This window comes from Dermacentor variabilis, chromosome 6, assembly GCF_050947875.1.
Source record: "Dermacentor variabilis isolate Ectoservices chromosome 6, ASM5094787v1, whole genome shotgun sequence".
NCBI classification, from domain to species: domain Eukaryota; kingdom Metazoa; phylum Arthropoda; class Arachnida; order Ixodida; family Ixodidae; genus Dermacentor; species Dermacentor variabilis.
This window is the reverse complement of record NC_134573.1, coordinates 102407948-102432605: the sequence shown is the minus strand read 5'-3', so window position 1 is coordinate 102432605 and position 24658 is coordinate 102407948. Positions and strand designations below refer to the sequence as shown.

The window sequence follows — 24658 nt, the reverse complement described above, 5'->3', positions numbered from 1 at the left end:
GTTGGGCTGCTGAGCACGAGGTCGCGGGATCGAATCCCGGCCGTGGCGGCCGCATTTCGATGGAGGCGAAATGCGAAAAACACCCGTGTACTTAGATTTAGGCGCACGTTAAAGATCCCCAGGTGGTCGAAATTTCCGGAGCCCTCCACTACGGCGTGCCTCATAATCAGAAAGTGGTTTTGGCACGTAAAACCTCATAATTTAATTTAAGATTGAGCGGCGCGTAAGCTCCGCCCAGATACAGCCCCCCAGCTTCACTTCATATCCACATCGAGAAACACAATCCAAACAACTCTGCACAACACTGCTTCGCTTTACGCGAATACTGTCGATAAAATTATGCACCTGCGAGTGACGGAACACTTCACAACGGCGCGTTGTCTACTGACGGCTCCGCCAACAACCAGTGATAGGGCCGGTAGGCCTAGCTAGGCGGACGCTGCGGCCGACGGCGCTGGCGATCCAACGCGAGCTCGTCAAAGAGCGCTTATTTTTGCCAAAACAATTAACACTTTACCTTTGGGTCGCCCGTAATTAAATACAATTCGTTTACTCGACGCAGTCGTTGCGAAGGGCAAACGTGCAAGCGAAGCGAGCAGCCTCGCTCAAACGGTCGGTGTGTGCTGTGTGCCCGCGAAAGGCCCTCGCGTCACGGCTCCCGATCTCGCCAGTAGCTGGGTGCTAGTGTATTAGGCGCTGCTTTGCATAACAGGCACACGTTCGAGATAATTTTACTGAACTGGTAACTATTTCGTGTCGGATACAAACTGCAGTAGGCAAGGAAAAAAAATAAATACTGCAAGAAACCGGCCAGCCAGCGCCGCCTCCGTGGAGGGAACGTCAGAGAACGTCACATGCCAGCCACGCTGTCATTGGCTGCGGCCAAACGACGGTGCGGTTGTCGGACGATGAAAATCTGCCCGGTTTGTCGCACGCCGGACGTCCGATCCGGCGCTTCGGCACAGCAAAACACCTCGATTCCGGCTGCCGTTCCGGCGCGTCGGACGCCGGATCGGACACCGAATCGGACCGTGTGTCGCGTGGTCTGCGTCGAAAGAGGAACAGGTCTCTCTACATAACAGACATGTAGCCGCTGCCACTCCTTTTCGTCGCTTCAACAGCTTTCAGTTCACGAGCATAGCGGTCCCTCAGCCGCTTCCATAGTTTCAGGCACTCTTCGACTGAAACGGGGAAAACAAGACAAACAAACAGGCGCTGAATGAATAGCATATCCAGAGACGTATACACACACGTGCGTAGCATTGAAGCTCCTGTTGAGAGGCCAGAATACATGCGTATCTGCTCCCGCGCGTTGTTTTCCCGCTCCGCATCCCAGTAGTCCATTCTTTTGGTGTCGTAGACACACGGGTGTCTACGACACCAGAAACTTTTCGATTTTGGAGCCGCACAGGTCGGGCACGCTTTCTTGCGAAGAGGCCATCTCGTTCTGGCTCAGCCTGCCAAGTAGTGAGTCTCTACCTCGACGAGAGAGGGCGCTAGGCGCTAACTTGCTCGGCGCGGTCGGCGCGAAATGCAGTCGGTTGCATTCAGCGCCGGACGACGTCCGAGCGCGCCGAATGCCGCCGGACCGTAGAGGGTCGTGTTTTCGCCAACGTAACGTCGCCATGACGAGCGCGCGCGCGCGCGCGCGCGTTCAAAGAAACTTTTCCGTAGTACCTAGGCAGAGTCGTATTTTCAAGGAGCAAAACTCCTCACATTTTCTCTCTCGCACCCGCTCTCTCTCGCGCATGCGCGCAAACGCCCGTCGGCTCCGCAAGTTCCACGCCTCGCTGTACCTACGAGCAGTTTAAAATACGCCCCCGGGCAGCGGTGTAAAGGCTATGTCTCGCCGCACATAATGCCCGGGTGGCCTGAGCCCGGGCTGGCAACCTCGCAGGTTCTTTTTTCATTAAATTTTTTTTCAGTCCGTTTTTGCGTTTTACATGTATTTGAATAGGCCGCGTCGGAGTTGGGCCCGAGCTAAAGTTTCCTCTTGAGCGCCTTCCAAATTTTTCTTTCTTTCAGGCCAAGCATGGAGGAAAAAGAAAAACTCTGATGTCAATTCCCACTTTTATCGTACGTGGCAATGAAATAAAGATAAAGAAATGGATGCATTAAATCTATTTATGTGCAAAGTATCTCCGAGGTTATGAGCATAACCTCCGAGATTGCAGCGTTCCGCCATTGCGTTACGGTAGCGCAGTTTCGATTTTGGTTTTGCCTACTTTTTCACCACCATCATCATCGACTCAAGCGGTATATGCAGCCATCACAACTTCCGGCTGCGTTTTTGTCCTTCGTTTGTGTACGGCATGTGGACTGCGCGTGGTACGGAAACAGTACGGTGTGAACGAGTTTCCACGGGCTCTAGTAAGGACGAGCGGTCACGTGTATGTGGTTTCCATTGTACCTGCCTGCGCTGCTCACCTTGAAGTGTTAAAGGCTGCATCTCCGCCGCATTCGTGTTCTCTTCATTGGGAACCATGCTGCGGTAAGATAGCGGCGGAGGGCTGCTTTTCCCGTGTGTCTGCTACCGCTTGAGATTGTTCCGGCTGGGAAAGGCGTGACTGTGTGCGCCTTACTTTTGATCACCCGTATATTATTCTGCTGAAACAGTAAATGCGATGTTCTTACCGCAAGAAGGTGCATGTCGCCTTGTGCAGGCACTCAAGCGGGGGAGCCAGTCGCCAATGTCAACGCATAAGTACTTGCGCTGCGTGCAGAAGCTCGATCGCGGATCACGTTGCGACGATTAGCTGAACTTTGATAGCTGGATAACGTCACTGACATAAATACTGGCGTTTAGTCCGGTATCTAGCACACGTTTTGAGTTACCAAGCGAGAGCTTTAGCAGTTCAGCGTCAGTGAGCAAGGACCGATAGCTGTTCGTGAAGATAGCGAGATATTTATGTTAGTTGCCCGTTACTTTTCCTGTTTCCTTCTCTTTAAGTATGTGCAGTGGTTTAGGCTCTTCAATTCTGTAAAATGACAGTGGCTGTATTAGTGCATGATTATGACATAAATGCAGATGCGCGTGTAGTTTGAATTAGCATGTTGCATGTGTTTATTTATCACGAAATGTTGAGCGCCGCCAAGTTATGCTCTGAGCAACCAAACAGAAAGCAGTGCTATCTCGCTTCGCTTGCTTAAGTACTGCATAACGTGCCCCATTAAGAATATGCGACATGTTACCTGTATTTAGAAAAATGGTATCACTTCTACATTTATTGGAAGACGGGTGGAATTGACTTATTTGCCACGCTGACTCCGTTTCTTAAGCTGTATGGCATGTAAAACAGGCTTTAGGTTTCTCAAGTTCCACGAGTTAGATTGGGGTGCACTCTCTGGAATTTTCAGGGTTCGCACGGGTCCTTGAAACCCTTGAAATTAAAAAGTGTGTTTTCAAGGCCCTTGAAAGTCCTGGAATTCCTTTTTATTTCATTTATAACCCTTGAATTTCTTGGGTAATACAGTCTAAGCTCAAATATGTTAACCACTTTCGTGGCATATCAGTGTGGATATGACATACTTTCCATTCAGATTCCAGAAACAATGTAATACTCACACTCACATAATTTTAAAGCTGGCATGAGAACACGTGCATTCTATTTTGCACAACGACTTGCACTGAACTGGGAAACCTCACGGTGAGAGCGAGAGACATCAACGCTTAGTGCTGGTTCTCCTCCCGGGTTTATGCTGCTTTCGTTGCGCCTTGTCAGGAAGCATAGTTTTTGTATAGTTAGTGCAATAAAACTATCTACATTTTTTTGAAAACATTGTTATAGTAAAGAAATTGCTACATGGGATGCCGCTCTGCATCTTTGGAAAAGCTTTGATAGGGCCTGTAAAGGCCTTGAATACCCTTGAATTTCTGTCTATGACACCTTTACGAACCCTGAATTATTTAAAAACCTGATGCACCAGTGATTTCTGATGGTGATGCTTCTTTTGTCAGAACGCTTTATGATAGTAAAGGCTAGTAAAACGAGGTCGTTTCCAGCACTTGTATTGTACCATATCTCTCTTGCGAATAACTACATCAAATAACCAACAGATGATGAATTCCCTAAGCCATGAAGCATAATTCGTGCAATGGAAATGAAGAATGGATGTAGTTGTGCAGCTGGGCACAGGACAGAGTTGTGTTTGCACAGAGAGAATTCAGAATGCATGTGTCTGATTATCTTCAGCCTCCCTCACCAGATTGACCGTAGATGCGGGAACTTAAATTTTGACACAGTTTGCCATTTTACATGTGACCAACGTATGCTCTTCCACTGTGTACTAGAGCTTTTTGTGTGCACAATAGTCAGTAGCCGTGTTGCTGGTGATGCCTTCTCTATAGGATGATGCTCACTGAATCAGTGAATGAATGACCATGGTGTATAATAATTTGGCAATTTAAAGTGTGGAATCGACTGTGCCATGTGGCAGTGAAAGTATTAGCAGCACTTGACATACGTCTGTCTTGGCTACATGTGTTAGCAAAGTGAGAGAGGAAACTAAGAAAGAAGGTAGGAAAGTCAGCGAAAACAACACGTGGTTTGCTATCCTGTGCGGGTTGAGGGGAATAGACATTTGCACTAGTTATTTTGTTCTTTGCTCTGCTGGATGGTAATTCTTGCCAGGGCTAGTGTGTGAAGCCTTGCTGGTAAACTGGCAACATTAGCTTTCCCATATAATATTCACCACAGGCTTTGGAAAAGCAGCATGTTATTATAATTTTAATATCACTTTTTTTCTAGCCATGACTTACATTAACATGTACAGTACAGTGTGTTGTTTTTAATTATTGAACTGAATTCTACTGTCATGCTGCTGAAAAAACATATGCCCCTTAACCCCCTTATCCAATAAGGGGGTTAAGACCCTTTCACCCTTTTCTTTAGCTTGTTCGCTCAATACACACAGATGGTGCTTGCTCTCCGTGGCTAGCCATTCTTGGCCTTGAAACCTGCCTCCATGGTGGTTCAATTCCTGGTTGCGGCAGGTGCATTACAATAGTGTGTAATACATAAACGCTCCGGTACTTAAATTTAGGTGCACATTCAAGCACACAAGATGGTCGAAACCACCTCCCTCATAGCCCACTGTGCAGTATTGACATGCTGAACCCCACAATTTGTAAAATGTGCTAAATCGAAATGGGTTGTACGCATACACACTTAACCCTTTACCTCTCGTTGACGAGTATAGCTGTAATGAAAGTTTGTACCAATGTAACCAATGACGACTATAGTCGCCATAAATTAAAATTTGTCACACAGTGAGCCTATTACGACTATACTTGTCGTATTGCTTCTAGTTGCAATTCCTGACATAGATGACCACAGTTGCCCATGTTGTGCCATTTGTACCTCGCCTTCCATTATACGGCTGCCTCTGACACCCCCGCATAAAACATGGCTGCCTTCTCGAAACTAGGCAATGAAAGCGCACGCAAAAGAAAATATTTTGACGACTCATGACATGACAGCTCTGTAGAGTTTTGCATGGAAATAAAAAGTGATGTATTCTAATCTGAGGAGTCTGATGATGACATTTCCATGGATGGGCCAGAGGCCCTTGCGGCTGTCTGTGAGTCTACCATACTAACTGCTTTAGCAGCTGTGGTAAATGAGCATTATTCATGTGCATGTTTTGCACGTTCACGTTTCTTCTTTGTTTTTTCATTTTTCATAGGGTATCGAGCCCTGCAAAATGCTTTTTTTTTGCAAGACAGTAAAGCCATGCAGTGAAGCCTTCTTCAAACTGCCTTTTTATGCAATTTGTGAAATAAAGAAAGACGATTGAATTGAAGAAATGGTGTCATTTTATTCAGAAGAGAAGCTCGACAAACTGAGTGAAAGAAAAATTTAAGTTAAATTTGATACAATTTTCTTTTTTTGTGGTAGGAAAAGGGTTAAGACTCTTCCTGATTAGTGGATTTACAGCTGTGGCAATTTTCCCATGGATCTTTGTACTGAAAGCTGATCAGCTTGCAGTTTTTTGTGTTCACAATGGAGACATGCTTAAAGAAAGGTGTACCACATGTTAATTGCATTCTGCTAACTCTGCTTTACTGTAGCTACTGTCCACCCAGGATTTCTTCGCCCTGGTTTCTTCACGCCGTAACTCCAGAATAAAATGTTGAATTGTCATCTAACTCAAACCTAGGTTTCGGCATAGTGGATCGATTTGGCGATTATTTTTGATCAGAGGCAAAGTCCTTGGGAAAATATGATGACGAGGTAGTACTTCGAATTTAGTAGACACTCGCTCATGCTTGTAAATAACATTTTTCTGGTTTCAATGTTTCTGCTAACATATAGCCTCATTCACTGAAACTCAGAGTCATGTATTGAATAAGAGTGCACTTGTTGGAGAGTACGTCAACCAATATGTAGTTTACGTACCACGTTACCTAAGAATATTTGAAGCTGAACATTTCATCATGAGTCGCAACATAAATGAGTGACAAATTATGTTATGCTTTCTCTGTAAGCTACTACAAAACTTCCAAACATGGATGTTTTAAGCTTGGAGCACAGCATAAAAAAATGTAGCGCATTTGACACTTTACAGGGGATTATGTGGAAAATAAATAATGGAATGACACTACCAAAATATGTTACTGAACCGACAAAATGACGTGTGGTTTACAAGCCATTGGCAATAAATAAAGAACAAAGAAATTTGTGAGTTACAATAATCCTGATTTTATACAGTGGCTGATGGTGTGTGCAACGGTGTCTTGGGAAAATGATTTCAGGCCCTGCATTCTGGTATGTGCACCATATGGCAGTGCTCGTAGCATTTGGACAAGGTGAAATGAGCTCGGAAGGATGAATATGCAACATTTACATCTCTTGTGAAGCTTTGGCCAAAGCTTCGTGCTGTTCATGCAGTCATTGTCGGCAACAAATGCTGAAAAAGCTGCTTGCTGTGTCGTACTGGCATCGTGCGCTGCCGGGCAGCAAAGGCCGGCTGATGCACGTAATGGGATCATCACCACGTGATCAAACATGGAAGCACCCATGGGAGTGCAATGAAAAGGGTCTGTGTAAAGAACTGATGTTCCCATGTGTGTTCACATGGGATTATTGTATATACAGGCCATGGGGCACTTGTATTCTTTTATATAGAGCAGTCACGTCATATTTACTTGTGTGTTACTTAGGCAGTTAAGAAATGTCTCAGTTTTAATGGCGCACTCAAACTCTTTTTCTGGGGATGGAATCTGTGCAGGACGGTATTGGCATTCGTGCCTGTCCGTGTTGGTGTCCGTGAAGCCAGCAACACTGCATTTGTGAGCCGTGTGAAGCGGGCAACTTATGTGCGGCACTACCCGACAGTGCTCGTGCAGCCAGATGGTTCAACTATCACTGTGCGCTATCAAGAGCCCCGCAGCCTTATCAAGGTACACCAACCCACTCTTGCCATTTGGCTTAGCATGCCCTGCTCATCTCACATTGAATGCAGTGAACCGCTGTATGCTGCCTTTTCTCTGCTTTAGAGGATCACCTTGCACCCAAACATCTTTGGATGCTGTCCTGTTGGTGATCTTGTGAGCAGGCTGTTGCGAACAGAAGTGCAACAGCACATTATGTCGCATGCATCGTATCCTATGCTGGCTTGTGGGTGTGAAACCATATTCCCAGTAAAGGGCAGCCCCTGGTGAAGACCATTCAGACTCTTGTTTCTGTTGAAAGATTCACAGAAACTTTGTGTGACATGCCACATTCTTAAAGTAGTGAGATTTTTCATTCTTGACACTGTGGTCAGGGAGGTCATATGAACAGGGCTCAAGAAGTCAAAACCATTGCAAAAAAGTGGTGCAGGTTGTGCTGAAGTAGCACAAAACAAGCAGACTCTGTTTACAGACGAACCTCGATATAACGAACATGGATTTGATGAATCATCAAATATAACATAGCAAATATAAAATGTTTCTCTTTGATATGGCATGTCATAAATATATGTTTATAATGAGTATGGAATATGATGAAAGTATTTTTGTGTTTGGTGAGACTTTGGTATAACGAGGTTTGACTGTATTTCATTCAAAGAGTGTAGTTTAGTATACCAAATAGCTTGTTTCAACTAAAGCTGTGCTATTTACTATATATTGCCATGCAAAATTTAGGAGGTGGTTTCTATCATTGATAACACTAGCTTTCTATAAGCAGTGGGAGTGTTTGCTTTTGCCACATGCTGCTCTCATTTCTGACAGGGGTTATGGATACAAATGAGTTTTCTAGTCCTGGCCACCTGAAGGATTTAGCAAGGACAGTGGGTTCTTCAGCGTAATATCTGTCAAAACGACCAATTGGGACATACCATCCCAGAAATTATTGATGTTATTTTAAATTGTAAAGCTTGATCATAAACAGGGTTTAGAGTTTTTTGCTTAAACTGAAAAAAAATAACCAATAATGAAAAAGAAATGATGCACCACATTCTATTTCCATGATTTAGTTTTAACTGAAAAAGATCACTGGAAGCAAATTTACCAGAGAGCCTTATTCTGTGAGAGAGCTAGGATGGCAGTCGGCATGCAGCTGTGGGCCTTTATGCTCTCTGAGGCAAGGAACCTAGCAAAGTCGGTGACATGTCAGCCTGCTGCCCAAGCAGTTTTATTTGTGTCTGTTTTGCCTTCTGCTGCGACGGAAACAAAAAGCAGACGAGAGGGTATGCAAAGGGGTCAGGGAAGCCCTAGTGTGGGCCCTCGCAGTTTTCATGCTGTGGCCACTGCGGTAAATTGAGTGGGAAAGTTCACCGATTCTAATGCAGGGTCGTATGTGCCTTCTTAGCTTTTTTTTTTGTATTGTATCTGTTATCTTTTATCTGTTTTTTTGTTTTAGCTCTGTAGCCTGCATAATGTTGCAGGTGAAGTCGCATTCTATTTGTGTTTGAATATGGAATGTACTCACTCACTCTTGTTTATATCTTGTATAGTTACTTCACTTTATTGCATTATGCTTTTTCATTGCATTGTGCCTTTGTTAGAGTACTTCTAGAAAATTTTGTTTGGTGTATTGGATAAAAGTGCAGTCAATAGCACATTTCAGTGTCAACAAAATTAGTGAGCCAGAGACTTACTGAAAAATGAAAATGCTAAACTCATTAGCAAAAACAAAAAAAATTGTTACCCCAATAAATGCTAATGTAAGTTTATCTGGAGAAGCATATTCAATGAGAAAATTTGAATATTTTTGGTGGAAACAAGAACTCGCAAAGTATGTCAAACTTTTGAGAAAGAAACAAGAACACTGAACCCTGATCGTAAGCTTACTAGGTGAGATTGAAAATTGAACATAAGGTGCTGTTGCGCCATTCCACGAATTTTAGCATCATCTCTATCTTGTGGTAGTAGATGTCGCAGAGACAGCATTTTTCACAGATGAACATGGACCCTGATGCAGAACTTATATTCTAGGAACATGCCGATAGAATGATCCAGGAGGGTTTTAAATTTTAATACATACCACAATATTTACTAGGCAGTCATTGTGAATTTTCATTATGCATGCTTGTGCTCATCCTAGTAAATTGCAATGGTATGGCAACGAAGGGGGTAATGAACGAAAAAAAGCACTCTTCTGATCGACAGCAGCAGGCCATAATTCTGTATTATTTATTTTATTCACTCATTTGAGTTGGTTTTGAAGCCTTGCCTGTCTGCATTCTGTTTTGCACCAGCACTCTGTTTCAGATTGTAGCTGACCTCTGAACCTACTGTTGCGGCAGCACTTAATGCACTAAATGCATAGTACCTTCAGACATTGCAAATAAAAATTTAGTGTGTGGCTGGTAAGCGTTGGTCTCACTGCATGGATGGGCTGCACTGTTTGCCTTTTTCTTTCTGCAGTATAGCATTATGGGATGTGTACTGTGTTCATGCACCTTAAAGGGACAGACAACCGTTCAGAACATCAATTGAGATAACCCGGCTGATGGAAAAATTGTCTATCGTAGAGGCCGAAACGAGCCATGTTTTTCTCATTAAGCGTAGATTTATATTTTTAATTCATCACTAAAAGTTGCGAAAAATGACCTTTGGTGCCCAACATAGCAAAAACATGACGCTGTATAAGAGGTCCACCACGTGACCTTCTAATAGTGAATGCGGTTAATGGTCTTTTTATTAGTATTGAAATACAGGGTAGTTTTTGTTATGAGTTTTTCCTGACTTACAATGTGCAGGCACTGCCTTCGCCTTCGTTTTTGATGAGTTGGCATAGCTCATCTATTGACAGAACAATGAAAACGGGGGCGAGCCAATCATGACATGGGCGTGTACTTGGGGGAAAACGCAATAGAAATATAAGGAATTTCTTTGCAACTGCGCCATTTCACCAGCTTTTTATTTTCAAAAGTGTTTGAAAATGTCAAAATGTAGGTGGTTAACTACAGTCGCGCTGTCTCCTGTGAAAGCAGAACGATGGGCGGCTTTCACAATTTGCGAGGCGGGCTATCAACATTGCTCTCACTTCTCAGCGTTGCTGGAGGAGGGACTCTTACTTTTTTAGACCAGATTGAAAAATTCTATTTACTAAATATACAGGCGCTTTTGAAAGTAACCGCTACAGATGTAAGCACTACCGAGGGTGAGCTTTGCGTTGTGCCATAAAAAACTAGGTCCTTAAAAATTGGTTGTCAGTTCCTTTAAAGCATGAGGCATATAGCAAGATATTGAAATGTTTCTGGCTTTGTCACCTGCTGTTGTTGGTATTTACTGTTACAGTGTTATGGGTTGTGTACTATTTTCATGCACCTTGAGGTATGAGACATATAACAAACTAGGAAATATTTCGTAATGTCTTTGTGACAGGTAGTTGGTTGGCTAATTTGTAGCAAGTTCTGCCCTTTCTCCTTCTTTTTGTATGGTTTAGTTTGCTAAAATTTATCATCCTAAACCAAAAAGCCATTGCTTATAACAGAGTGTTAAAATATTGTCTTTCAGATTATACTTGCATGTGCTTCACTTGTTCATGCACTTCATACATGTTGCCATCTGTGTAAAAGCAATGAGGAATCATGTAGCTCTGATAACTTTCCCAAACATTGTGTATTTGAATGCTGCTAATGCCTGTTTTCCTCTTGTGGGCAGTTGCCGCTGAAGTTTGAAGAGTTGACACCAGAGGAGCAGCAGCTTGTACTTGTCAAGCGGAAACCTCCAGAGGTTGTTGTCATCCAAGAAGAGTTGGAGGATAACTTTGACAGCCAGCGGTACCTCAAGTTTATCAAGAAGAAAAAGAAATAGCTCTTTGGTCTGTGCTAGGTTTAGGTGATCTTCTAAAACAAGCTGTTTGGAGCGAGATGTCATGCATGATGCTGATGACTATGGCCTGGTGCCGAATAACCTTTATCAGTCACTGTGAATAGCATTAAACATGCTGATGTTTATTATTGTGTGCCATTTGAATATCTTCATTGGTGTATTCCTTGGAGTGAAGGTTACCAAGAGCTGTTGTCAGTAAGCTCTTCACTGCTCACGCACTTTTGACGCATATGTTGTGGCTGTAGTGCCCAAGGCTGACATTTTTGCTTCACAACACACCACTAATGGCTGTCCAGACTTTCTTGCTTTAATGAATCTTCCCACTTGTGTTTATGTTCACAGCTTTGCAGCACATTTGGAAATGTGTATGATGCGAGTTTCTTGTGGTTATAAGCTTACAACAAAGGGCTGAATTACCTCTCTTATATGCTTACCTTTTCATGTAGCATGCAGGTAAATGCAAACAAGCATGAAGACAAGAGTAGGTAAAATGGATGAAAGGCCTATAAACTGTGGTAATAGGGAGCAGGTACTGTGAAATGCAGACTAGTAGTGCTCGCAAACAAATATGTGACTTTAAAGCGGCCCTCGAACACTTTTCAAGCCACTGTCTTCCTGTTGCAGGTCGCATAGACTGACAATTGGAGATGCTTTTAGCATAAGTCAAAGCACTGATATAGTATTAGAATATATTTGATATATTAATAATGCAAACAAATCACAATGTTGTCGACCGCACCATGCCAGAAGCATTTGTGCCGGCATCGATGTTACCATTAACACGGCCGTGATTTGTTAAAAACTGTTACACATAAGCACTACACTGCAGTAAAACATGATAAATTAACAATTGGTTTTATTTTAACGTGATGCCTTCTTTGCAAACTTCAGGCATTTTCAGTGTAAATATCTATCCAGCCTCCTATCTCGTGATGCCATCATGGTCGTTTCTTCTACTGGATCGTATATCAGTATAGACATGGGGCGGAATGATATGCATGCATACATAATATGAATGACATGTCATAATATCAATGCCATGACATAAATCGTATGAACGGCATGATGCCTTCGTGGTTGTTTCTTTAATTCAGTATATATCAGGATATGAATGAAGCACATGCATGCCTAATATAGATGCAGTGTTCGCACAGTCCCTTGAAATCCTTGAATATCCTTGATATTGACAGTATAAGTTCAAGGGCCCTTCAAACTACTTGAATACCTGTGAGCTCATTGTAATCCTTGAAAATCTCGTGGGATTTGTTCCGCTAGAGAAAATTAACGACGTACCTGCGCAAGTCACCGTTGGGTCGAGAAGGTGCCAGTACTGGAGAGAGCCCTGGCTATGTGGGAGCATTTGAGGCACTACACCGAAGCAGTGAGCGACCATAGGCTACCCTTGCCGAAATGTAGAGCGTATGAGAACGTCAGTGGTTTTCTAAAGGACCAGCTTGCACTTGCGAAACTTAACTTTTCCCTAAACGTTGCAATGGTTGTGCAGCCTTTCTTGACTGCTTGTCAGAGTGATTCTCCAGACATTTTTTTTTAGCGAAAGAGCTTGAAATGTCTTAAGAAGCCTCCTTGCAAGGTTCGTGAAGCACTCGGTATTGACAGAAGCCACGAGCATCACGAAACTGCTGCGAATTGATGTTCATGATACTGACAATTACACGTCACTTGAAAAGGTGGACGTTGGACGTATGGCTGAGAAGATCTTCAACAGCGGAAAAGCGAGTACCAAGTGTGTTTTTGAATTTAGGAGTGAGTGTTGGAAGTTCATTATGAACATGATCCCTTAAAATTATGGAGAGAAGTCCTCTTGTGTACCCTCTGGTTCGAGAGTTGTCATGTTTCGACCCCAGAGATATGTCAAAGACAGGAATGTGCCTTGGGAAGCTGAAAGTTGTTCTTAACTGTTTGACAGCAAGCTTGTTTCTGAGCACAAGAGAGATATTGTGTGTGCACAGTACATTCAGTTCTGCCAAGAAAAACGGCATGAACTGCAAAACTATGAAAGAGACCAAGAACGCCTTGACGTTCTCTTCGTGCGCCTTTTGAAGCATGACCCGACATTCTTGATGTGGGAAGTACTGAAGGTCCTTCTCTTGCTTAGCCATGGGCAGGCTTCAGTAGAAAGAGATTTCAGTGTAAACAAGCATATTGCGGTTGAAAATATGCCAGAGCTCTCGTATATCTCACTACGAGTCATCTGCGAGACCGTGAAAACCAACGGTGGGCTGCTTAACATTCTACTGTCGAAAGAACTAGAGTCATCAGTGTGCCGAGCAGGCATAGGTATGCGTTATACATGAACGAACAGAAGAAACAAGCTGTAACACAGCAGGTAACCTTGAAGAGAAAAGAACTTGAGCTAGAGCTACAGAGCATGCAAGAGAAGAAGACAAAGCTCCAAAAAACTCTGAAGTGCTTGCAGGAGTCAGCGGATCGCTTTTCGGAAGACGCCGAAGCAAAAAATGACCTGACTTGTCTTGTTAAGGCCAACAGTTTCCGTCAAACAGCCAAAGAAAAGGAAGCGGAGATAACAGCTCTTGAAAGAGAAATTACTGCGAAAATAGGCTCCTTTCCAAAGTTATGTGAGGAAATAAAATTTCGCTAACACTCCTTGAATTCTGCCTTTTTGCATCATTGAAATCCTTGAAACGTCCTTGAATCTTCAGCCAAATATTGTGTACGAACCCTGTAGATGACATGCATGTTGTGACGTCACATGCCTGTCATGGCATGTGATGCCATGTCTTGCCACACATATCCCGATACCTATTCAGTTAAAGAAATGACCACGATGATCACCTCATGTTATTTATGTCATTCATTTGATGTATGTCATTTCATTCATGCCATGAATATCCGATATATAACATGTTAGAAAATGGAATTGACACGAGTGACAGCCATGTCATGACATGAATAGCATGCCATTCATATGACGTGAATGTCAAATGAGATGACTGTAATGAATTGAATGACACACATTTCTTTAACTGGATATGTTATAGACATGCGTCTCATGCCATGCATGTGTGACATTAATTACTTGTAGTGCCATGTATGTCATAACATGATTGGCTTAAATGCCATGGTCTGTATGTCAAGCCATGACATGATTCCCAAGAATATCACGACAAGAATGAGATAAATTCATGATATGCATGCATAGCACAAGATATTACCTTAATAGTAACTTAGGCCGATCCAGTGGAACAAGTTGTCTACTAATTTGGGCCTGAGACTATATGCCCATGTTCGTGATGCTGTGATGGTTGTCGCATTGTCATTCCAGCTTCGTAATTTGGCTCCTGCCTCTGATTCTTGTGTGACTTCTGGGCTCGAGCCAGGTGGCATGCGTAAGAAGATCTCGGTTGCAGAACAACCGGTGGTGGTTGCATCTGTTCTAACACGTTTGTAAAGCAAGTTTCCCATGGGTGTTGACTGCGGAGTGCGGGACAGCAACACGTTGCCTCCACTTTCTTTGGCAAGCTCGTACCTAATTTTCACGGCCCTTCTGATCCTTACCAGGCTGCACCGAGGCATGCTCATTCCTGGTGCTTATATATGTAGTGTCCGAGTACAACGCTGCATTGAATTCCACTACAGCAGCATCGTGATGGCTGGGCCAATACGAGCACTTGCTTGGTGCTATTCGTCCGAATGGCTATCCGTTCTAACACGTTTGTAAAGCAAGTTTCCCATGGGTGTTGACTGCGGAGTGCGGGACAGCAACACGTTGCCTCCACTTTCTTTGGCAAGCTCGTACCTAATTTTCACGGCCCTTCTGATCCTTACCAGGCTGCATCGAGGCATGCTCATTCCTGGTGCTTATATATGTAGTGTCCGAGTACAACGCTGCATCGAATTCCACTACAGCAGCATCGTGATGGCTTGGCCAATACGAGCACTTGCTTGGTGCTATTTGTCCGAATGGCTATGAGAGGACACAGGCTTTAGGTTGTGCTACAGCATTGCTGTGAAGTCACCCATTTGCGCATCGTCTAAGTGATACCATGTGGCGCTGTCGGTGATCATTTAGTTTCCGAGTTTCTTGCTGATCTTGCACTTCTGTGCCACTCATTTACATCAATTCGATTGCGCGTAGGAATCATGCATTCATTGTTACCACCTGCTGTTGCCATCACACACACATGCACTCATGTTAATTCAATGGCACTGTACTCGCATCACACGCAAATACTGGACTAACACAAACACATTGGTCAACTTGGTTATGCTTTGCGGAACTGCAAGCATTGCTGCAGAGCCAGCTTCCTGCAAAATGCTTCGCTTAACGTCGATTCTCACAGTGCATGGGATCTGCACAATATTTTGTTTGCTGTACTTTTTATAATAACGCTAACACACACAGTCGTGAATAAAAACACTACACCTGCAACACACAGTTGTCGTCGGACTGCTCTCTCATGTTTTACTTCCGAACATTGCTTTATGTTATATAGAAGTGCACACACTTGTAGTATATTGATGCAAAAGCTTCTCGTCTAGCTTGTGTATGCATGCGAGCAGCCTCGTTGCCTTGTTTTTCACATGCAGTACACTCGTGAGTGTTCTTCAAGCAGTGAATTATTGTTGCCACACCGTTTTCGTTGTTTGCATTGCTGTGCTGGACGGCCTGCACAGGCTATGAAAGGAGAAGAGATGTTGTGCAGTCCTTGGATGCTCGACCAGTAGTGGCTACTGCGCCTCTCAGTCATTATCGCCAGGGAAGCTCATTATTTACAGTGGCCTTCCCTTCAGTGGTGTAAACAAGACAGCGTGGTGCGGCTACATGAGGTTTTTACCATGAAAAGTTGGTAGCAGTGTCTAAGAACTGATTTGGGAAGTTACTGCAAGAAACACACGAGACAAAGAAATGGACAATACGGAGCAGTTATCCCTTTCTTTCTTACCCTTTTTTTGTCCTGTGTTGTCCCTTTGTTCGTCTCGCGTGTTCCTTGTGGTAACTTCCCAAATCATAAATCGCCAACTGGCCTACACCCATACGCTGCTATGTCTCGGAGTTGTTGCATCAGAACACTGGGGGTAGCGTAACCGGATTCCGTGAACATAGAACAGGCAATCATGGAGTGCAAACTTCTGGTGCGTATACGTGCTTTGAGCTATTACCTTTGACAGCGAGAGGTTACGTCGGTGGGTGAGAGAAATGGGGCAGGAGACTGCACAAAACACGAGTTGAGGGCATGTACTTTTTTAGAGCGCAGCTCTTATGTGCCCATTCCTGCGTCGGCATCGTCTCTCGGCGTCCTCGTAATCAAGCAAACGAGCACAGCGAAGGATAAGAGGGCGAGCGCGGATGAAAGACGGCGAAAACGGAGAGAGCGCAAGGAGGAAAGCAGAGGTGTAAGGTGCAGCGGAACCATGAGGCGGAAATGGGAGGAAGAGGGCATGGTGGAAGCGTGAGAAGAAAAGCGAAGTGCCGCGCTAGACGGGCGCTGCAGCGATGATGGCTATGAGGTAATGCCACAGTAGCATGCGTCTTCTGTTCCCCGATGACGCCACCGGTACCACTTTTTTAGTTTCGAAACTGCTCCTCCCAAAGCGGGCGCGTTTTGCGCCTAGGCACTGAGATCACGCTGCGGTCGAACTTTGTGCTACGCTAGCCACGCTGCCGACGCTGCAGTAGCCGTGGGCATTTGCATCGCGTTTTCTTGTCGAGTGGTCCTGATTTTTCCCTGTAAGTGTGTGTGCATTATCGCGAGTAGTGTGCAAGTTGCGCTTCAGCAGCTTTCGGTGTATGTTATGGTGTGGTCGGTGTGGGCGCTCATGTTGCCCTTGGGACCTGCAAGTGTGCAAGTAGCCTGGGCTACCGCTCTTGAACGCCAGATTTTTTTAATTTTTCGCTGTCAGAAGCTAGGTGGTGCGTGTGATTTATCTTCGTTACAATGGCTTAAAACTGGGCAACCAAATGCCAACATTTTTCGTGCCGGGATGTACCAGCGGGTACCGGCGCAACACAGAGAAGAGGCACTTCTCTCCGCCGAGAGAGAGAGAGAGAGAGAGAAGGAGATTCTCGTTGATGGGAAGGAAAGGTTTCGATCCGCGTCTCCTTGAAAAGTGGGAGAGAGCGATACCCTGCGCAGACAGAGTTGGGGGAAACATCCAAAGTGTTCAACACCCACTTCCAAGAAGGGGGCATTGTGAAGTCGTATAAACTTATAATCAACGGAAAAGTGATTGAAATTTTATCGAGCACGGAGTGTGGTCCTTCAGGAGTGATGCAGTTCATACCATATTTCCCAATCTCCTGCAGTACTTATCCTCAAATCGTAAACAAAGAAAATCTCCGAAAAAGAGAGCAAGTGTCGCAACAAACGCAGGGGCAACTCAGAGCGACGCTGCAGAGGGCACCGTACAAGAGCAACCGCAGCCCGTGCAAGTCAGCTGTTTGAATATTAATGAGTTGGTGGAGAAGAACTCGTCTTTGCGGTTGCCGCGACAGTGGAGATCGGCAGCTCTTGAAGACTAAATGTACAGCGATCACAGAGTGTTTTTTACTAGGCAGGAATGGAGGGAGAGGTATACACAATATTAAAGAGTCGTAGTTCGCAAAGACATGAGCTACGTAGTATCTGCCCGCGGAAAACTGGTGCCGGCGTTGCCCATGGATATGGCAATCACTTAAAATCACATAAAATGATGAACGTAACCTCCCGCATGAAGTGCAAAAGGGATACAATGGCTTCACAACTCTCTACCTCCTGAAGCGATACTTGTGATTGAACGCGAGTTTGTGTCTGGCAGCCTTGTTTGTCCTTCAAGGAAACTGTTTTGCTGCGTGAAAAGCATAGAACAGACTATTGTGCAAGCATAAAAAAAGAAGCTTTTGGGGACTTTTGCTGGAGGGTTTTAGATGCCTTTGCAAGACAGGGACAAACTATATCGGTTGCCCAGAGCATAGCTGTGATTTTACAGCACAGATTGTACACTTCTATTTGGTCACACGAATGCACATTTTTTTTCCCGAAAGAAGAGCCAGGTGAACGACAGTGCCAATAGAGCTCGGAGGGAACGTAAAAAAGCAAAGCTCGTGCGAATGGTAAATGAAGTGAAAAGGAGGGAAAGTGTGTCTCTGAAAGTGTGTGAAGTTTTAATAAACTATTATATGCTAATACAAGTCCACTAAAACATCTCTGTAATGTTTTTATTTGATAACTATTTACCAGAGGTAGCAGAGCAATGTCAGCATGATGTGCATTTATCAGGTAGCCCTCTATATGTGCTTTGAAAACTAACAAGTCGCATTATGGAACCTCTCTAAACGACCTGGAGGGTGCATCTCGTCCATACTAATATCGGGCGAAATGTTCAAGCTTCGGTGTTTCAATTTTTGTAAAGCCAGGCTTGCGCAATTTCGCGTTCGGAAAACAGGAATAAAAATTATTGGCGATCAGCGTGATTGATACGTAGAGGTAGCGTCACCTTTCAAGCGTAAGTGCGAACTCCTCATTTCGCCATACAGATGCGGGAGGTATGAAACGCCAGCGCCGAGATGCACAGACGATCAATTAGATTCCCACGATTTATAACATTGTTTATAGATGTTTTGATCAATAAACGTTGATTCATACGCCATACATGCGAAAGCGTAGTTTTCTACAGCAGGTTTAAAGCGTTTAAATGAATTAGCACCAAAAGCGCGAAATGCACACGCACGAAAGCGACTATTCTGCCGAAAACGAAATGTAATCGCCAATGCCTACTTTTTTCTAAATCACTGATTGTGTGTACGCATACGTGGACTAACTCCTAAAACTTGTACAGTGCAGATAATGACGCCGTGAAGCGTGAGCAATGCCTTCAGTTAAGCGCCGTGCGAAAGCACAACGGAACGCTACGCGCCTGTAGCAGACGACGCGCTTCATTGGCGCAAACTTCGACAGCAGCGCCGCGGCGGCGGATGCAGAGGCGGGCCGCATACTCGCTGCGAGCGCAACGAGGAGATGCGGAACTGAAAAGGATCTATAAACGGTGACCGGTACCATATATGGAAGCAAAGCGCTGCATGAGCAGAGGTCTGTCTGCGGCGGCTGCTGTGAATCGCGCCCGCGCGTCACCCACGCGCTGCCTCTCGAGATCTCCCGATTAGCGAGGCAGTCCCGCCGCACTTCGCTCCGTTTGTAACGTACCAACAGCAGGTTTCGAGTTTCGCAACTATTCTTACCTCTCATTTCTACAGCACACTTATTATCCGTCTTTCAAGGCCGACTAATTACACCGATAACAAAAGCCCCTTCATAACGCGGCCGAAGCGCCGCTCTGACCACGCACAAAACGCGAAAAGCAATGGAATAGACATACAATGTTTCAAAATTCCGACTCTGCTCGATCCGCATCATAAGAGTGAGAGCGCTATTTCGCGCCAGTTACTTGCTTCGGACCAAAGCCAAAAGTGACGGTTTTTCATGAAAGTGTATGCGTACTGCAAAAACAGGTTCATGACAAAAATATAAAAGTGAAACAAACAGACCGAGGGGCGACCCACGTGTAGAGAAAAGGCAAAACCGATGCGTTCAAGAAAGAAAATATATCGCTTCTAAATAAGCCGAATTCGCAATCGGGATACCTGCACGCGCACGCACACACACACACAAAAATAACCATAAGATTTCAGTGTTCCCTTATTCGTAAGCCCCTTTGAACACCAGCTGCTGCCTAGAGGACGTGTACTGCATGAGTCCGCTTTATCGCATCTTCAGTGGCTTCAGTGACCGACGCTGGAATTCTACGGCAGGCATCCATTATCCTTGCTTTGAGGTAATCTAACGTCTGTTTGATCAAGTAAGTATGATCTTTCACATGACCCCAAAGAAAGAAATCGAGTGGGGAGACCTAGCTGTCCAATTTACAAGCCCGTGCCTTCCAATCTATTGCGCTTGAAATGTTGCATCCAGCCATTTTCGTGCTTGGCTGCTGGCTGTGTGCGGGTCCCCCGTCTTGCTGATGCGACAGAAGTGGAAGACGTGACAGCAGGACTTCGCTGAGAACGTCAACCACTCCTCCAAGAATTTCGTCCACGTAACGCTGTCTAGTTTCAGTGTGTGATCCAAGAAGATGGGACCGATTATGGCACCGGCGTAAATTCCGCTCCACACATTGAACGACCGCCGGTATTGGTGCCGATTGCGCATTACATAGTGTGGATTGGAGTCACTTGAATAGTGTGCATTGTGTAAATTTACGTGGGCGTTCTCTGCGAAAATTGGCATCATCTGTGCACATGATGTTGCTCAAAAAGTCCGGTGACGCATCGGCTTTTGTGACGAACCAGTTCGAGAAATCTAGGCGATTCTACAGGTCCCTGTCTTCCAAGCATTGGTGCTGGTTAAGGTGGTACGGGTGAAAGGCCGTCATTTAGAATCCTCCAAACTGATGACTTGGAAATTGGTACCTTGGCGGTCACGTCCCGCACGCTAGCATGAGTGTTTGAGGCCATAAATGGTAGATCATCCGTGCCTAGGCTAGGACTCAAAGATGGAATCACCTGGCGCTGTTTCTTGAAGCTACCGGTTTGTCTCAAGTTTTCATAATTTCTGGTGATAGTCGATGTGTTTGGTCTACTACCACGCTTCCATGACTGATATATATTTGCGGCCTTCCTCGTGTCGCCATTTGCAGCTCCCAAGGCAAGGATCATGTTTACCTCACAATCACGATGTTTTTCTTTATTTCCTGGCTAACTCGGAGGGAGCATGTTCGAGGGCACTTCCTTATGATGCAGGTGGGAGCGCAGTCACGTGGTATTCCTCATATTTCGCAGGGTTTATTTATCAGTCCTAAAAAAAATGTACTCAATTAGTACGTCGCTGAAGATACCGCAGTTAGATGTCCCTTGGCTGTGCCTACAAATGCCCAATTAATACTTTGGTAATTAGGATAGTATGTCTAGAGTTATATAATTACAGTGACCTAGTTAAATCTCAGTAACGAAAAAGATCACTGGCAGCTGCTCCACAGTACTGGAAACAATATGGACTAGATTGTTTTCGAGTAACACATTGCTCTTTTTAAAAATCTTGGTGAATGATGGTTCATTCATTAGAATAGTCGCCTCTAGTCCCTATAATACTAGTGTTCTCCCATTGCTACACTCTAATAACATTCTCTCTGTCATAGATACGCTGTTGTATAATTTGGCTATATTTATTTTGAAGTTATTGAATAATAACGTTCCTGCATGTATAATTCCTAAAACATGCCTGATAAACGCTAATGTTACTAGATCTGCTTTAAACCATAATCTCATTTCACCTCAGGTGCGCACCAACTATGGCAAACGATCAGTTCATTTTTCAGCTTTTTCATTTTGGAATTCCATACCACTTTGCGCCAGAACTTCGCGTTCAACGTATTAAAAAAACATCTGAAGAATTTTTGCTAACAGAAAATATTTAGCATTAACTTTTTTATTTTTTTCACCCCTATTACTTCACATATTCGACTGTTCCGGAACCTTTCTTTTTTATTAATGGTCATGTATATTTTGAAGTTTTTTGTTGTTTGTATTGTTGACTTAATGGTCACGTATATATTAAAGTTTTGTTGTTGTTGTTTGTATTGTTGAATGTTTGGAGGAAATTTTTTGTCCGTTACTGTCAATTCCGTTTAGTTCATTTACTTTTACTGCATTTGCTCCTTGCGATTGTATAATTTCTTTCTTTAGACTTATTGTAACTCTAGCTTCACAAGTATATCTTGTTTTGTAGTCTCCATTACTTACTTTCTTCCATGTTTCCTTATATATGATTTTATTGTGGTGCTCCTCGTTGCTGTAGAAAAAGCATATTTATAAATAACAGGGGGTACCGATACAGTCATTGACTAAGGGACCTCCTTCTGTATATTACTGTTTTTTTATAGCCTGTAATCTATAATTAATAACTCAATTTAAATTTTATTGGGACACCCTGTACATATTTATGACCTCTGCATGATGTGACGATGTTTCCATCCCTAATAAATGTTATAAATTATTAGAAATGTTTTTTTTTTCATGAGTCGTTAGCATTGTTTACTGGAAAGAGAAGTAATACTGAAAACTGAGACACACCATTCACGTGCATTTCACACGCCGTTTATAAAAGAGTCTGCCGAAGGGGTCACTGAAGTCTGTGGGCTTTTTTTCAGGGTCAAGAAAGCACCAAAGCAATTTCAAGTGAAATAGACATACCGCAACATAATCATTATCTAGGCATAGGATATCCATATCTTTAGAAATAATTGTTAATTCGCTAGCTACTTCCTTGCAAAAATATAATGAAATTTTCGCTGTGTATATATCTAAATATATTGTGTATGTGCATAGTGCTTACAGTCTAAATTTGAAACAATGTTGAAGCGAGAAAATACGGATACGGCAGCCGCCGCTGCTGTTTCTAATGGGCTTGTCCTCATATTGTCAGCATCTGCAGAAATAAAGCGAAAGTATGTATTAACTCTTTCCCTACGGTGGGGAAAACAGGTGTTTTTTGTAGTTTACGCCAGATCTTCTTTTCTAAAAAGAAAGCTACTGCAGTGAATATTTTATGTAATACATAAACAAAAAGCAGAATGAATGCACGTTTAATTTTATGGCATTCGTTATGGCATTCACGATATAAATTGCCAGAATCAAGATAAATTGTGGGCTAAGATTTAACAAAGTTTGTAAAGAAACGTTTCTGTCTACTAAGAAAAAATATGTAACAAAAATTATGAGACATACAAAATGGATTCCCGTGTAGTAGGCACTACCTAAAAAAAATATTTTTTGTTGACCAGGTATTCCGCCACAAAAATTTAACTGCAAGAGCTACAGTTCGGCGTGCCAGGCTGCGGCAGCCGATGTTCCAGGCTGATTGGCGTCGCCGTCGCTCTCAGAGTCTAAGCCTAACGAGCATCCTCGGACTAGCTGCTGCTCGGTTCACGGATAAAACGAGCCACAGAAGGAGCGGAATCACGAGATCTGCGATCTTTCGAAGCGCGCGCGCCGCTTCCGGAGGCAGCCATCTCTTGCTTCCTACTTTGATGATCGCGAAACTTCGGAGCGCGTGGAAAAATTACCGCCTCTTGGGAAAACATCGAACTGCTTAGAAAACAGAAATATACTTCTCCTTCACGTCCGATAGCGCAGCGCGTCCGTGAGCGGCAAGGAAGGTCTCGAAAGTGGCGTTTCAAGCCATCGTTAGCGGGCTAACGTTGACCAATGGGTGCGATACGGAAATAGTTAAAAGCCAAGCACGCCGGCATCAACAATGATGCAGTAAGCTATTAGCCACAATAAAATTTTAAGTGAAAAGGTCGAGGCAAGTCAAAAGGAATTTCAAATGATGTGGATGAAAAAGCTATAGTAATGACACTTTTGGTGTGTGGGTGGGGGGAGGCTTCGGGATCACTGGGGGTTGGGGGGGGGGTGAGGCCCACCCCGGAAAACTCTGGAGGGGGCTCGGCCACCGGAGCACCCCCCCTCCCGCCCCCTTGGTCGGCGCCTATGGCTCATACATAAAAAAAAAGACAGAGAATGTTTCTCTGCGTTGTTATTTTTAAAAGGACGTACGTACTAACACATGTATGGTAGTCGTATGAAATTCAAGATGTTTTCTTACACAAGTATATATATACCGGGCGCGTCAGGTATTTCAGAAAAAAGTTACGCCCACACGCAAACAGACCCAGATACTGGATACAAATAATTTATGTCTATTTAACGTTGTCTACAGGTGGCCATGCATCCAGTGAATGTCATAATTCAATGAAACCGCCGAGAGCAGCAATCAAAGACTCCACACGCTGCCGAAACCGACCGCAGCCTGTGATGAGGTGTGGCTTCGGAACATTCGCAATTGCATCAACACTAGCTCCCCTGAGAGCCTCAAGGGTGTTGTGTGGGTGCCTATTGGACTCCCTCTCAACTACGCCCCATACGTAGTAGTCCGGTGGGTTGAGATCTGGGGAGCTGGGGGTCCACATGCTTGGAGTAACGTGGTCGTGGAGGCTTTCGACCATCCATTCTTGCGTGGTATATGGGCTGTGCGGGATAGTGCAGAGTCTTGCTGGATAACATACGGCCTCTCACGTGCTATATACAGCAGCTATCCAGGTCTTCACAAGTGTGTTCAATACCTCATTGTAAGCAACAGCGCTAACTCTGGCACCTTGGAGAAAAAAATGTGAAGACATCACGTCTCCTTCACTGCTCACGACACCCAGGACCACCACTGACGCTGGAAATTTTGTGCGCATGACAGTTGGAACATCCTCGGGGCCTTTGCGCAGCCACCGATCATTTTTGCGGTTCAGCTTCTGGTCCTGGACGAAGTTTCAGGTGGTCAGGTGGTTGTCCTTAGTTTTCTCAGACAAGAACTGTCCTCTCCGCATAGC

General features: G+C 44.2%; 1 protein-coding gene across 1 annotated transcript; it reads left to right on the top strand.

Moving 5' to 3' along the window:
* Positions 1-2282: 2282 nt before the first annotated feature.
* Positions 2283-11391, top strand: mRpL55 (mitochondrial ribosomal protein L55). Its single transcript, XM_075695367.1, has 3 exons — positions 2283-2491; positions 7231-7402; positions 11096-11391. Exons 1-3 carry the CDS (start codon positions 2484-2486, stop codon positions 11246-11248), a joined length of 333 nt encoding a protein of 110 aa, XP_075551482.1. The 5' UTR covers positions 2283-2483; the 3' UTR covers positions 11249-11391.
* Positions 11392-24658: the final 13267 nt, after the last annotated feature.